Source organism: Aedes albopictus, chromosome 1 (genome assembly GCF_035046485.1).
Source record: "Aedes albopictus strain Foshan chromosome 1, AalbF5, whole genome shotgun sequence".
NCBI lineage: Eukaryota > Metazoa > Arthropoda > Insecta > Diptera > Culicidae > Aedes > Aedes albopictus.
In genome coordinates, this window is record NC_085136.1 from 89,136,159 (window position 1) to 89,152,468 (window position 16,310).

Below are 16,310 nucleotides of genomic sequence, written 5' to 3' on the forward strand. Positions count from 1 at the left end.
ATGTTACAGTTTATGCCTAAGCTTTGAAGACTTCCCGTCCTATCTCCTACGTTCGGCGACCGTTTTTGTACGGGTTCATCGTTCTGAGCTGCTCGGGGTCGTAGCGGATGCGAATCGGTGGCATCGGCGGGGTCATCTCGATGATGGCCGGATCCGGAATGCACTGTATCTGTTGCTGTTCGGTGGCAAATTTGTTATTGATAGGGACACGCGACACCAAATGCCTTGGGACGAAATTCTTTTCCTTGAAATCAAAATAGTGCTCGCGTTTGTAGTTTTCAACCGTTTTCAACAGTGGCAACACCGGTCGGTTCTTCGCCTTAGCATCCGAAATCAGTTCGTCGGCGTACTTCAGGAAATGGTTGTTCTCCTTTTCGGCGCTGTTCCGCATGTACTCCAATTCAGCACGGGTATCTGCCTCCTGTTTCTCTCGAGCTTCTATTTCATCGGCCTGATCCAACAGCAACTTGCGCTGGGCATGGGTCTTGTACGTTTTGTCCGTGACTTTACGTCGGTCAAAGCCGAAAGTGACATCCACATTTTTCAACCGATCCGCCATCTCTTTTCGCTCCAAAAATGCTTTCTCCTGTTCCTTCTTCTTTTGCCACTCCATTTCCTCCAAGTGCGCCTTGATGCGTGCCGCTTTGATCTGTTTCCTCTTCTCCATCGTTTCCCGCTCAATCTCATCAGCTTTGGCATTCTTGTCCTGTACTGCTTTCTCCCGATTGCGTTCTTCTTCTTCCAACAGCTGTTTCTCGCGTTCCACCGAGTCCTGAAGCAGACGAGTGTTGTCTCGGAACTTGTGCTTGTTGACGTGAATCTCCTTGCGTTTCTCAGCAATTGCTCTTTGGCCGTCATTGTAGATCTGATTCACCGTCTCTTCGATAGCTGCTTCACGCTTCAACCGTTCTTCGCGTTCCTGTGCCATCTTCATCGCCTCCAGGGCATGTTTTCGCCTCATCTCTTTCTTCCATTCGTGCATCTTCTTCTCGTGTTCCATGTCCCGGCGGATTTCATCCGTCAGTGCCTGATGTTGCTTCTGCTCTTGTTGCACCATGAAGTCTCGCATCTGTTTCATCTCTTCGCGATCGTACTCAATCTTCTCCTTCAGCTCCTTCTTGTAGTGATCGAAACGTTTCCTGTCGTCTATTTGGCGCTCAGCTTGCGACTTCACCCATCGGTTCGCTTGGGCTATGTCCTGACGATCCAGTTGCTGACGGCGACTATCATGCAGGGCTTCCTGTTCGGCACGGAATTGGCGTTGATATTCACGGGCTTTCAGGACTTCACAGAATTTGGCAGCGCTCTCCAGGACGCGGGGTCCTTCCTTTTCCTTCTGGATCATCTCCTCTGCCTTTTGGATCAGTTCTTTTCGCTTGATCTCATCTGCTGCCTTCAACTCGCGGTAATGTTTCTCATCTGGAAAGGAGGTCATGAAAGTGAGTTTATTGCCATTGTACAAGCAATATGTAATGAATTAAGTATACCGCATTTAGTTCACCACTGGACTCCGCACTCAATTTTCATAAATGCGAAAACATTGAGTTGATGTCTTCGGCGCATTATTTCTACAATCTATGGTGAATAAGAGCTCTGAAGACACCGAGTTGATTTGATGCAATCGCGCACTTTTCTTTACGTTTTCGCATTCATGAAGATTGAGTGCGCAAATCATATTGGATGGACAGCCCATTGCTATCGGGCTTAGTACCGTGCTACAATGAATGGAAACCATCATCATCATCATCATCATCATCATGAAGATTGAATGCGCAGTCCAGTGGTAAACTAAATGCGCTATACAATAAAACAGCAAAAAGATGGAGTGGTCGTGCACAAGACACGACCGAATAACATATCTTCGGTTTCGTGCAAGAGGGGGTACAACTGTTTTCCGTATTCATAAATGCGCAGGTATTCAACAAGAATGCGATTTAGTTTTCGACAATGTTGAAAATGAGATGGAAATTGATGCGTCTGCCGAATCGTTATTGCCTATCGATAGCCATCATACCTTTCTGGTTAGGGGCTTATGGGCCTTAAGGCTGGTTCTACTTCACTTGTAGACACTGTACGTAACGTGCAAGACAGTTCCTCCAGTTGTTTAAATGAGAATTTCTCCATCAGTTCCTCTCCTCCGGAATTTCCCCCAGCAGTAAATTCTCCCAAGAATTGAATCGAAAAGATCTCCAGCATATTTTTTTCCTTTCAATTACTGTCAAAACTTCTTCAGGCTATCCTACGGAAATTCCTCAAGGAGTTCGGTAGTTCATAAAAAATCCTCTAGAAGCTCTTCCGCAGTTTTTTTTCCTAATTCATGGTGTTATGCGGCTTTATGCTTACCGTGCCTAGGAATGAATGGCTAGGGGGGTCTAATAAAAACCTAACCGCAAACGGAGCCTGTGGAGTACCAGGGCACCCTCCACAGTATTTGCCCTTACTGTGCTAACCGGAGCAATAGCGCGGTGGACCTTGTGTTTCTCCGAGACAATCAGCTGCCCTTCTTCAATCTCATACTTGAGGCTGAATAAGGGCGGGATTATGAAGATGTTATTAATTAGTTTAGATTTTCACCTATATGGTTTCGCATTATGCGTTTTACACAGTGTATTCTGTGCATCCTCGCCTTTGGCGCACTCAATTCGACACCGATCTGGCTTTATTGTTGCTGTTCTTTTTTGTGCTGTGATTGTTAAGAGTTTAATCTTGCCTAGTTTGGGTAGTGGCTACGGATAGGATAGCTCAGATCAATCTTCAGCACAAAAGAACAGCAACGATCAATCTTTGTAGACTTATGCAAAATGGTACAGCCCAAGTGGCGTTAGTCCAAGAACCTTACTTTCGTAAGGGGAATTTCTATTTAGGAAACCTTGTCAATCCGGTGTTTGCTACTTTCAGTAAAAATGAAATGGCAAACTCACGTGTCATGCCTCGAGCATGTGTGCTTGTCAACAACGCAATCGTTGCTACACTCATCTCTGAACTAACTACCAGAGATGTATGTGCTATCATAATAGATGTATCTGTTGGAAACCTCAACAGAAAATACGTTTATTGTTCGGTTTATTTACCGCATGATGAACCATCCGCTACGGATGCTTTCAAGCAAGTCATTGCATACTGTACTTCAAAAGGCCTTCCGCTAATTGTTGGTAGTGATGCTAATGCTCACCATATAATCTGGGGCAGCTCAGACATCAATTTGAGAGGCTCCAGTTTGATGGAATACTTGAGTAGTACAGATCTTGGATTACTTAACATAGGCAACCGCCCAACCTTCATGGTATCTGGTAGAGAGGAAGTGTTAGACATAACGCTTTGCTCTAGCAGAATTAGTCATGAGCTGACCAATTGGCATGTGTCAGATGAAGAATCTTTATCTGATCATCGTTACATCTTGTTTGAACATGTGAATTTTACTTCGCAAGCTTTGCGTTTCAGGAATCCCCGGTCAACCAACTGGGATCTCTTTACCGATTTGGTTGCAGCCAAATTTCATGGATACTCACCATCAATTGACACTCCAAGTGATTTAGATGATGCCGTTGATACCACAACGGCCTTCATCATGGAAGCTTTTGAAGAAGCCTGCCCTCTGCGGTCTGTGAAGACCACAAGAGGAACCCCTTGGTGGAACTCCGATCTGGCGAAGCTTAGGAAACAATGTAGAAAGAGTTGGAACAGACGACGTTCGGCTGGATCGGAGGCTTTCAGGTCGGCTCGCAAGGCCTACCAGAAAGCTCTTCGGTCTGCTGAACGATCCGGCTGGAAAAACCTTTGTACAAATGTTTCCAGTCTGAGTGAAGCCAGTCGATTGAACAAAATCCTTGCAAAATCTAAGGATTTTCAAGTGAACGAACTTCGTTTGCCAAATGGTGATTTCACTTCCTCTGATGAGGAAGTTTTAGAATGTTTATTCAGTACACACTTCCCCGGATGTGTGGATATTACATCTTCGGATGAACCTGATGTCTTTTCTTGTAGTTATGATTCTTTAGCTTCGGCTCGGAGTATCATAACTTTAGAATCGATTGAATGGGCACTTAATAGCTTTGCTCCTTTCAAATCTCCTGGGGCAGATGGGATTTATCCTATTTTGCTTCAGAAGGGATTTGATCATTTCAAACATGTTTTGAAACAACTACTTGTTTGCAGTTTTGCTACAGGGTATATTCCCAAATCCTGGCGGGATATTACTGTGAAGTTTATTCCGAAAGTGGGTCGCGCGTCGTATGAAGAAGCAAAGAGCTTCAGACCTATCAGTTTGACCTCTTTTCTTCTGAAATGCTTAGAACGCATTGTGGATCATCACATCCGTGATGTTTATCTGGCCAATGTGCCTCTTCATGTGAACCAACATGCTTACCAATCTGGAAAGTCCACTGTGACTCTTTTACACAAAGTTGTTTACGATATCGAGAAGGCATTCGCTCAAAAGCAATCCTGCTTGGGTGTTTTCTTAGATATCGAGGGTGCCTTTGACAACGTGCCTTTCGATGCCATATTGGAAGCCGCACGGGGTCATGGTATATCTCCAATGATTTCCAATTGGATTCACCAAATGCTCAAAAACCGACATCTCTTCTCGACATTGCGTCAAGCGGCGATTAGGAAATTGAGTGTTTGTGGATGCCCCCAAGGGGGAGTCTTATCACCACTTTTATGGAATCTCGTAGCAGATACGCTATTGAGGTAACTCAATAATAGCGGTTTTCCTACTTATGGTTTTGCCGACGACTACCTAACATTGTTAGTCGGTATGTGCATCAGCACCCTTTTCGACCTGATGCAAAACGCTCTTCAGGTAGTTGAAGGTTGGTGTCGCCAATATGGCCTTTCGGTAAATCCGAGTAAAACATCTATTGTTCTTTTCACGGAAAAGCGAAACCGTAATGGTGTTCGAACTTTACGTCTCTTTGATTCTGAAATCAATGTGACTGAACAGGTAAAGTACGTTGGAGTCATTTTTGATTCCAAGCTTTCCTGGACACCTCATGTTGAGTTCAGAATCAAGAAAGCTTGTATGGCCTTCGGGCAATGCCGGCGAACCTTTGGTACAACTTGGGGTCTAAAACCCAAGTATATCAAATGGATCTACACAACTGTTGTTCGGCCAATATTGGCCTATGGATGTCTTGTGTGGTGGCAAAAGGGCGAAGTGAGAACGGTCCAATCAAAGTTAGGCCATCTCCAAAGGATGTGCTTAATGGCGATGTCTGGAGCGTTCTCTTCAACTCCCACGGCAGCGCTCGAAGTTCTCTTTGACGTTGTCCCACTACACATTCATCTCAAACAAGAAGCACTTTCTTGCACTTACCGTCTATGGGTACTCGGTTTACTAGAGGAAACTCCTGTGAACCGCAGTTCAACACACACCTCGTTGTTTCCACTTTTGGTGAATTGGGACAAAGTTGTCCTTGCTCCAAGTGATCTTACAATTGCTTGTAATTTTCCATATAGGACATTTTCCACGAAATTCCCTTCCCGGGAAGAGTGGACATCTGGTTATCTGGAGAGAAGTATTTCAGACGGCATCGTATGTTACACTGATGGCTCCCTTCTAGAAGGTCGAGCAGGTGCTGGTGTTTATTCTCGTGAACTAAGGCTGTATCAGTCTTATTCACTTGGCAGACACTGCACCGTTTTTCAGGCCGAAATCTTTGCTCTTATGTGCGGAGTGCAATCAGCACTTCAGCAGCACCTAATGGGCAAAGTAATATACTTCTGTTCAGATAGCCAGGCTGCTATTAAAGCACTTGCTTCGGCCAACTCCAGGTCGAAGATAGTTATCGCTTGTCGAACTCAAATTGAGGAGCTGAATTCAGCAAACGCTGTTCACCTTGTATGGGTACCTGGCCATTCTTCCATCGCTGGAAATGAATTGGCTGATGAGTTAGCTCGCACTGGAGCATCACATGACTTCATTGGCCCTGAGCCAGCTATTCCGGTATCCAAGTGTTGGGTGAAGCTTCAGATTGACACCTGGGCTGCCACTCAGCACAAACAATACTGGAATAGTTTGGAGTCATGTCGTCAAACAAAATTGTATTGTACTGAGCCATCTCTAGGGGTGGCAAAGTATCTAACAAATCTGTCAAAGCAGAATTGCAGCATGCTGGTCAAAGCATTGACTGGCCACTGCCGACTCAGTTATCACATGGCGAATATTCAGCAAGCTGATTCATTTGCATGTGATAGCTGTGAATCCGATTATGGAACTTCGTATCATTTAATATGTAACTGTCCAGCTTTTGCGCAATTGCGTTTCCGAGTACTCGGGAAACACTTATTAAGTGAAACTGACTTCAGAAACCTGAATCTTCAGGACGTTCTGTTGTTCTTGACCCGCTGTGGTAAAGAGCTATAGGCTCTCTTTACGCTTTATGCATTATCACAGTGCCCTTCTCAGGGCGCTGTTCGAACCCATTGTGGCACGCTTATGCGTTATTACAGTGTCCTTTTCAGGACGCTATGTGAACCCATTGTGGTACGCTTTTGCGAGTATGACGATCCTATTCCCTTACCTGTCCTTTCCCATCTCCTATCCTTTTTCCTTCCCTTTTCCGTCAGGTAAATGATGAATAGGCTCGTGTTCATGGCGATGGCACAAATTTCCCAAATGGAGGAGAACGTGCCTCTAGAGCCGACCTACTGATACCGTGCTACAATGAATGGAAACCATCATCATCATCATCATCATCATCATGAAGATTGAGTGCGCAGTCCAGTGGTAAACTAAATGCGCTATACAATAAAACAGCAAAAAGATGGAGTGGTCGTGCACAAGACACGACCGAATAACATATCTTCGGTTTCGTGCAAGAGGGGGTACAACTGTTTTCCGTATTCATAAATGCGCAGGTATTCAACAAGAATGCGATTTAGTTTTCGACAATGTTGAAAATGAGATGGAAATTGATGCGTCTGCCGAATCGTTATTGCCTATCGATAGCCATCATACCTTTCTGGTTAGGGGCTTATGGGCCTTAAGGCTGGTTCTACTTCACTTGTAGACACTGTACGTAACGTGCAAGACAGTTCCTCCAGTTGTTTAAATGAGAATTTCTCCATCAGTTCCTCTCCTCCGGAATTTCCCCCAGCAGTAAATTCTCCCAAGAATTGAATCGAAAAGATCTCCAGCATTTTTTTTTCCTTTCAATTACTGTCAAAACTTCTTCAGGCTATCCTACGGAAATTCCTCAAGGAGTTCGGTAGTTCATAAAAAATCCTCTAGAAGCTCTTCCGCAGTTTTTTTCCTAAGGGATTCTTCGAAAAATTCCGAAAACAACTTCTTTAGAAAATTCTGGTGAAACCAAAGAAGCTATTCGTTGAGAAATAAAAGAAATGTGGAAGAAATTTTCAACATATCTCCTTGAGAAATTTCCGGAAAAGCTCTTGGGCGAATACTCATTGGAACAAGCGAAGAAATATCTTAATCTTCTTCTTCTTTATGGCTATACGTCCCCACTGGGACTTGGCCAGCCTCGCTTCAACTTAGTGTTCTTTTGAGCATTTCCACAGTTATTAATTGAAGGGCTTCCTTTGCCTGCCATTGCATGAATTTGTATATTGTGAGACAAGTACAATGATACACTATGCCCAGGGAGTGGAGAAAGTTTTCCCGACTGGAACGGGAATCGAACCCGCCGTCTCCGGATTGGCGATCCTTAACCACTAGGCTAACTGGAGACCCCCAATATCTTATGCGAAATAGTTTCTGGAGCGAAGGCGGTAATGCTGCAGCAAGGGACCCGACAGAACGTGGAACGTTACAAACAGAAGCGGAAACAGCAGACCCGCCTCTTTCGGGAGAAAAAGCGTCGCCTGGAAGAAGCGGAGTGCAAAGAAATGGAACTGCTGTGCCGTTCCCAAGAAACACGGAAGCTCTATCAGAAGTTCGTGCCGCGAGCCAAAATATGCCGGGATAAAGACGGAGGCCTCTTGACGGACGGACGTGAGGTGATCGAAAGGTGGAAGCAGCACTTCGATCAGCACCTAAATGGCGTGGACAACGTAGACACGGGAGACCACGGCAACGGAAGAAACAACGACACCACCTGTCTGCATCGGCTGATAGTCAGGATCTGGGAAACCGAACAGCTACCGGAGGAGTGGAAGGAAGGGGTAATCTGCCCCATTCACAAGAAAGGCGACCATTTGGAATGTGAGAACTTCAGGGCGATCACTATTTTGAATGCTGCCTACTAAGTGCTATCCCAGATCATCTTCGTCGTCTGTCACCTAAAACGAATGAGTTCGTGGGAAGTTATCAAGCCGGCTTCATCAACGGCCGGTCGACAACGGACCAGATTTTCACCGTACGGCAAATCCTCCAGAAATGCCGTGAATACCAGGTCCCAACGCATCACCTGTTCATCGACTTTAAGGCGGCATACGACAGTATCGACCGCGCAGAGCTATGGAGAATCATAGACGAAAACGGCTTTCCTGGGAAGCTGACTAGACTGATTAAAGCAACGATGGGCTGCGTAAGCATTTTGGGTGAACTGTCCAGTTCATGCGAATCTCACCGGGGACTGCTACAAGGTGATGAACTCTCATGCCTACTCTTCACACCTTCGAGCGATGGGTATGATGCGACGATTTTCACAAAATCCGGTCAATTTGTGTGCTATGCGGACGACATGGACATTATTGCCAGAACATTTGGGACGGTGGCAGAGCTGAACACCTGCCTGAAACGCAAAGCAGCAAAGGTCGGACTGATGGTGAATGCCTCAAAAACAAAGTACATGCTGGTAGGCGGAACCGAACACGACCGGATCCGTCTGGGTAGTGATGTTACGATAGACGGGGATACCTTCGAGATGGTGGAGGAATTCGTCTACCTCGGATCCTTACTGACGGCTGACAACAACGTGAGCCGTGAAATTCGGAGGCGCATCATCAGCGGAAGTCGGGCCTACTACGGGCTCCAGAAGAAACTGCGGTCGAAAAAGATTAACCCACGCACCAAATGCCCCATGTACAAACGCTAATACCGGTGGTCCTCTACGGGCACGAGACATGTACCATGCTCGAGGAGGACCTGCAAGCACTCGGAGTTTTCGAGCGACGCGTGCTAAATACGATCTTCGGCGGTGTGCAGGAGAACGGTGTGTGGCGGAGAAGAATGAATCACGAGCTCGTTGCACTTTACGGCGAACCCAGCATCCAGAAGGTGGCCAAAGCCGGAAGGATACGATGGGCAGGGCATGTTGCAAGAATGCCGGACAACAACCCTGCAAAGCAGGTGTTTGCAACTGATTCGGTTGGCACACGAAGGCGTGGAGCGCAGAGAGCACGATGGGCGGACCAGGTGGAACGTGACCTGGCGAGCATTGGGCGCGACCGAGGATGGAAAGCGGCAGCCACAAACCGAGTATTGTGGCGTACTATTGTTGATTAGGCAGCATCCATTTATTACGTAACGCTAAAATCGTAATTTTTCGACACCTCCCCACTCCGTAACGCTTTTTTGTATGAAACCCCGAAAATTTTTGTATGGACCGTAACGCTCGGCCATACTCCCCCCCCTTCCCCTAAAAAGCGTTACGTGATTTGTGGATGGCGCCTTATGTCTTGTTTTGAATGTGATGTTGAATAAATAAATGTAGGGTCTGGGACCATTTGGGCAGGAGCACCTATTTTGGGCACTTGCTGCTATAACTCAGTCAATTTGAAACCGATTGACTTAATTTTTGAGACACGATCAGATTGGCACAGCATCTAGCCATGTTCGAAAATTCAAGTCAATCGGTTTGAAATCGACTGAGTTATAGCAGCAAGTGCCCAAAATAGGTGCTCCTGCCCAAATGGTCCCAGACCCTATGTAGGGTATTGGCGTATTGGTTCCCTTATTAAGCATGTGGCTCCCATTTTCATCTTACGAAAAACAAGGGATTGAAGCGTTGTTTGTTTTGTTTCTAATTTTTGTATTTTTTGTTAGAAGTGAGCATCCATGAAAACAAAAAGAACGGAATCAATTGGTGCCGTAGTCGCTTGTTTTCGAATAGGATGAACAAGGGAGCGTGAGATTACTGATTACTAGGTAGTTTATAGAGTTTTTTTTTAAGTACTAAGGGATTTCCTGGAGATACTTTTTTCCAATGAACTCCTAAAGTAAATTCCGAGAAATATTTTGCAGAAAACGCCGTGGAAACTTCTGAGAGATCTTGAATTCAAACGGCTATGCAGTCGATCAGTCGTTCCTTTGAGAATTTCTGGAAGAGTTCCGTCGGGAACTCCTTCAGAAGTACTTTTGTAAACTTTTTCAGAAGCTTTGTAGAAAATCCTCAACTTCTTCGGGAATTCTTCTACAGCGGCCGTTCGCTCGTTGCAACGCTTTTTAATCGCAAGTCCGCTAATTGCAAAATTTGACAAGTTTTTGCAACTAAAAAGCAATCAAGTGTCAAATTCGTGCTGTCAGTGCATTTTGATGCACTTTAGTGTCAAAGTGACGTTGCAATTTTCAAATGGCATTCGCTCGTTGCAAAGTACGATCCTAGCATTCTATGATTAATATAATATGACCAGAGCTGCGAAATATCAGTCATGTCAGTTGACTACTGATTTTACTCCACCGTCACTATCACTGTAGGGCGATCAATATCAAAACGATAGTGACCGACAACGACTTGATACCGACCCGCACTCCAGAGCATTATCATAGCAACTGAACTGATATTTTGGAAATGTTAGCTAAAACTCAAAATTTTTAATGACCAACATACAAAACTTCTTATTCTGTACCACATATCCAACTTTCATCACGGTAAGGGTTTATTTTGATTTTTGAACGAATTTTAAAGATGGCCTATCAGTGATATCTACCCGGCATCGCAATCAGTCAAGTTGTGATAGAAAAAGAATAGTGACGGTGACTCAATAGAGCACACTCTGACTTGGATTGCAGTCAGCCTATCAAAATCGGCGGTTTGCCTACCATTGATAGTGCAGAGAGCAACTCTGAATATGACATTGATGTTGAATACATTATTATTGTTGGATTGCGGGAACTACCGCGCGATCACACTACTGAGCTCTGCCTTCAAGATACTCTCTCAAATTTTATGCCACCGTCTATCACCGATTGCAAGAGAGTTCGTGGGGCAATATCAGGTTGGATTCATGGGTGAACGCGCTACAACGGACCAGATGTTCGCCATCCGCCAGGTGTTGCAGAAATGCCGCGAATACAACGTGCCCACACATCACTTGTTCATCGATTTCAAATCGGCGTATGATACAATCGATCGAGAACAGCTATGGCAGATTATGCACGAATACGGATTCCCGGATAAACTGATAGGTACGATTGATCAAGGCGACGATGGATCGAGTGATGTGCGTAGTTCGAGTATCAGGGACACTCTCGAGTCCCTTCGAATCTCGCAGAGGGTTACGGCAAGGTGATGGTCTTTCGTGCTTGCTGTTCAACATTGCGTTAGAAGGTGTAATCAGGAGAGCGGGGATAAACACGAGTGGAACGATTTTCACGAAGTCCGTTCAGTTACTTGGTTTCGCTGATGGTATTGATATTATAGCCAGTGCTGAAAAATTCATTTCGTCATATCTAAATTCAATCACCTACAACTCATTTTAGAAGCTGAACCTGAGAATATGGTCTATGAAAAACTTGTGCGGCTAGACCAGTTCTGCAAGAAAGTCACGGAAAAACTGCTATTTTTTTGAATATTTATGGTAAATGTCACGGGCTACCTTCAAAAAATGCCAATGATATTCACGGTGAATATCATTTGGCATTTTTCACTATAGCTCGTAAATTTGAGACGATGGCGGAAACGTACATCCGACTAAAGAGTGAAGCCAGGCGAATCGGATTAGTGATTAATGTGTCGAAGACAAAGTACATGATGGCATAGGGCTCCAGGGAGGAATTACCGCGCCCGCCACCCCGAATTTATATCGACGGTGATGAAATCGAGGCGGTTGAAGAATTATTGTACTTGGGCTCACAGGTGACCGCCGACAATGACACCAGAGCAGAAAAAATCAGAGGCGCATTGTGGCAGGAAATCGTGCTTACTTTGGACTCCGCAGATTATTATTATTAGCTTTATTAGGGAGATTTTCAGCCCGAGGCTGGTTCATCTCCACACTCCGCAGAACTCCACAATCGAATAACGAAGTTAACTATCTACAAAACGCTGATTAGACCGGTCGTCCTCTATGGGCACGAAACATGGACCTACGTGCAGAGGACCAACGCGCCCTTGGAGTTTTCGAACGGAAGGTGTTGCGTACCATCTACGGCGGAGTGCAGATGGAAGACGGTACTTGGACAAGGCGAATGAACCACGAGCTGCATCAGCTGCTAAGAGAACCAACCATCGTCCACATCGAGAAAATCGGGAGGCTACGGTGGGCGGGTCACGCTATCAGGATGTCGGATAGCAACCCGACTAAAATGGTTCTCGAGAGTCATCCTACCGGTACAAGACGACGTGGAGCGCAGCGAGCTAGGTGGGTCGACCAAGTGGAGGACGATCTGCGGACCCTACGCAGAGTGCGGAACTGGAGACAAACAGCCATGGACCGAGTGGAATGGAGACGGCTACTATGTAAACAGCAGAGGCCACCCCGGCCTTAGCCTGATCGGTAAGGTAAGTACATTATTATTGTTCTACCTATTATTCAAACTAGTTCTTACATCTTCTCGGAACCTACAAATGGTTCACAGAATACAATCATGGAAACCCGGAGTTATCATCGAACGTAAAGGATCAGTGGACTACAATGTGCTCTTGGACTTTGGTAGACAACTTAATTCAGTCTCAGACGAATCAGCTGCAGACAATGAAGAATCACAAGCATCAGTTCCTGATGTTCAGCTGCCATTAGAGCTGTCGGTGTCGGTGGTGTAGTAGTAAGCGTGGTTGCCTCTCACCCCAGCCGGTCGGGGTTCAATTCCCGTCGACGCCGATGGGATTTTCTGAGACATAAAATCCGTGATCACGTCTTCCCTTCGGATAGGAAGTAAAGCCGTAGGTCCCGGCCCATGTGTTGATGTGTTTGATATGTAGGGTCCCAGATGTAGTGGCTGTCTCCCTGGGCGTCGGAATTTAAGGCTTAGCTACTAGACTTGCCTACGTACAATACAACTGGTGCCAGACGGTGCTAGTTGGCCAGAAAAAAGAAGAAAGAAGAAGCCATTGGGGTTTCTGCTTGAAAAAATCGCAGCCATAACGATCCAGGCGATCTGCATGAAAACAATGCCATTGTTTTTTGAACCTGATGAACAGCAGTCAATTATTTCCCTCACGGATGAATTCGCTGAAGCAGATCGTCCGACTGATCAAGGTTCCTCGGAAGTAGATAGGGAACAGCCTGCACGCAACAGAAGGTTTCCGTCCTGGTTGGCCCCGTACGATAGACGATATCTTTAAGAGGAAGATAAAGCAGATCAAACCATGACTTTGCTACGCTGACAGCAAGTCTATAGACTTGCTGTCAGCGTAGCAAAGTATACAGGGGGTGGCCAAAATGTTTGGGATAGGCAACTTTTTTTTTCTCACAAAAAAGTTCAACATGCTATAACTTTTCATAGAGTGCATCAAAAAATCTCAAATTTTGACTGTTTGTCAACCTATTATATGTGCATCGTTGGTACAAATTTGGGCTCGATTGATTCGCAAAGATAAAACCGTTCGGATAAAACACTATTATTTAGACAACTCATTTTTGAGCTGTCATATCTCGGAAACCAGTGAACCGAATTGAATGAAATTTTGAACGTACAAACAGGCAAAATTTTAGATTTTTTGGTGCACTCTATGAAAAATTACAGCATGTTGAATTTTTTTGTTGGAGAAAAAAAGTTGCCTATCCCAAAAATTTTGGCCATCCCCTGTAGATTTAAGATTAATATCCAGCTTTTAAATAATAAAGCCCAGTTTCGCGTGCGAAAGGAATCGCTCAAGACACTTCTTGACCGATTCCTGGCAGAGACTCTACGGTGACTGCCATTTGAACCGTACATTTCTGAGCAACTGCGTACTGCGATCAAAGAAAAAACGGTTTCATGAGTGATTCAGGCAAGGAATTTCCCGTGCATCAAAATAGGCTGAACTGCAAACAGCCCTTAAAGACAGAACGTAACATCGTGTTGTATGCAAAGCACACATCGGCCAGATTGCGTGAAAATCGTACCCGGACAGTTTAACACACCGTCCATTCCTTTGATCAGTCTGGTCAGCTTCCCAGGAAAGCCGTTCTCGCCGTTCAATGTTGGCTCTAAGCATGAATTCCATAAGCCCTTGCGCCACCCCTGAATATCTACCAAAATCGCTCATTTTTGGATGGTATAGAGGTATGTACCTATAAAGTAGGAGAAAAACCAGACGACCCATATCATTTTGAAAGCCTTATACATAAGCAGGAAAACAGAAAGCTTATCACTCATTTGTTTTTCGTTATCTATGGTACAGGTCGGACTCGATTATCCGGGTGACTCCAAAATTATTTCACCCCGGATAATCGAACCATGCTTCTTCTTTTATTTTTGATGTTCTTCAATCAAAAACTGTTCGTTAAACATAGAAGCTAACATACAAGACGTTGTAGTGCCTAAACTTAACGTCAGGTATTATTATAACCATGTTTTTTGAAAATGAAATTTTAGCTGAAAAATGTGAAAAAATAAAAACAATTTTCAAATACATAGGTTAAATCCAATTTTCAGGTGTTGTATTTGATGTTTATCACATTTTTTGGCATATTATAATCTTAAATTTGTAAACAAAGCATAAACAAACTTTTCCCCGGATAATCGAGCCATTTTTGCCGAATAATCGGGCCCCCGTTTAATTGAACCCCGGATAATCGAGTCCGATCTGTATCTATGATAAAATTGCCTTTTCCAATATGCTAGGTATAACATAAAATTAACTCTTTTTCAATCGCTAAACTAGGTATTCATTTGTATTATAACTTTATGAAATTAGAGAGCATCAATAAATGTCATAATTTTTACTCGCATTTATTGACTCACCTCTCCCCATAGATTATCACGACATTTATGGTGTGCCACTTGGCAATGGATAACTTTTGTTTCGAAGTTCAGGGATAGGGTGCGACTCAAAACTCTTTGCGTGCCGCACACTCTGCTACGAGACAGCACAACAAACTAGAAGGAGACGAGTACGCGCAATCGGTTGTGTGTTGCTCGCTTACTTTACCGCGCGCTGGAGCTCTCCTGTCTCTCACGCTCTGTCGTATGCACTCTCTCGGTGCTTGTCTCCGTGCTTGGCACTTGGCTTGATACTACGCACGATTGGAAAAATTTCGAATCAAACGACCCATCACTTGTCTACCCTTGACAAGCTTAACAACTTTGCCGAAAACACAAACTCTTCAATTAATTTATTAATTGATTTTTTCTGTTTGGAGACAAGCGCAGTCCCAAGCACCGTGCACTACTCCCTGCGCCGTAGAGCTAGTGCTGCGATTGTCTCTCGCACAATTACGAAAGCTCTCACTCATACGTCTCTTGTCTCTCGGCAAAACGGGAGACGAGCACTTGCGATTGTGTGAAGCACACGCTTTTTTCGCACCGCACGGTGCATGCCGCCAATCCCTGGTTGGAACTGCAGTAATTAAACTTCAACTTTACTCACCTTCCTCCACCTTCTCGCGCTGCTTCTGCAGCTGTTCGGCTTCCTTTTTCTCGCGAATGTTCTGCACGGTGTTCTCCCACTTCTTGGTCATGGCTTGCGAGCCCGTCTTGAGGTACTGCTTGTACTCGGCTTCCCGTTGGGCCAACGTTTTACCATCCTCGGTGACGACGGCCGTTTGCGGTCGCAGCACCGGAGGCGACGTTCCACTGGCCGTCGCCAGCAGCTGGTTCCATTTTTCCGCCGACAAAAGCACTGCCTTCGGTTGGCGTGTACGAGTTGCTGGTCGGTCACGGTCACCACCGGGAGCGGCGGATAATGACGACGCCACCGATGGCGCAGGTGATGACGAGGACAGCGACGACACGTAGCTGGGTCGGCGGGATTGCGGTTCCACCGGTTGGTACAGTTCCTTGATCATGGCGATGACCAATGGCTTTTTTCTCCGGAATTTCGACGTCCGCTGCAGAAACGTGGTCCGAAAGTGTACACACGCGAACACGCGTTTGATGAGTGGAGAAAAAAACTGCGGTTTCCGTGGACGACGCTTGCTATGATCGGAGGGAGGAAAAATGACGATGCAAACAAACAACCACACGCGCTTCGGTTACCATAGCAACGGGCTTTGCTGATGCGGTTGTTGGGAGCTAGGATGAGAACCACGCTGTTCCATGT

General features: G+C 45.3%; 1 protein-coding gene across 1 annotated transcript; it reads right to left on the bottom strand.

Moving 5' to 3' along the window:
- Positions 1 to 2: 2 nt before the first annotated feature.
- On the bottom strand, positions 3 to 16,171 carry LOC115256849 (trichohyalin-like). The gene is made up of 2 exons (XM_062845001.1): positions 15,639 to 16,171; positions 3 to 1,419 (listed from the first exon to the last, which is right to left on the bottom strand). Exons 1-2 carry the CDS (start codon positions 16,054 to 16,056, stop codon positions 47 to 49), a joined length of 1,791 nt encoding a protein of 596 aa, XP_062700985.1. The 5' UTR covers positions 16,057 to 16,171; the 3' UTR covers positions 3 to 46.
- Positions 16,172 to 16,310: the final 139 nt, after the last annotated feature.

Coding starts and splice junctions, on each gene's coding strand:
- LOC115256849 (XM_062845001.1), bottom strand. CDS start 16,056: ATGATCAAGGAACTGTACCAACCGGTGGAACCGCAATCCCGCCGACCC. Junction 1,420..15,638: donor GCGCGAGAAGGTGGAGGAAG/GTGAGTAAAGTT, acceptor CCTCCTTTCCAG/ATGAGAAACATTACCGCGAG.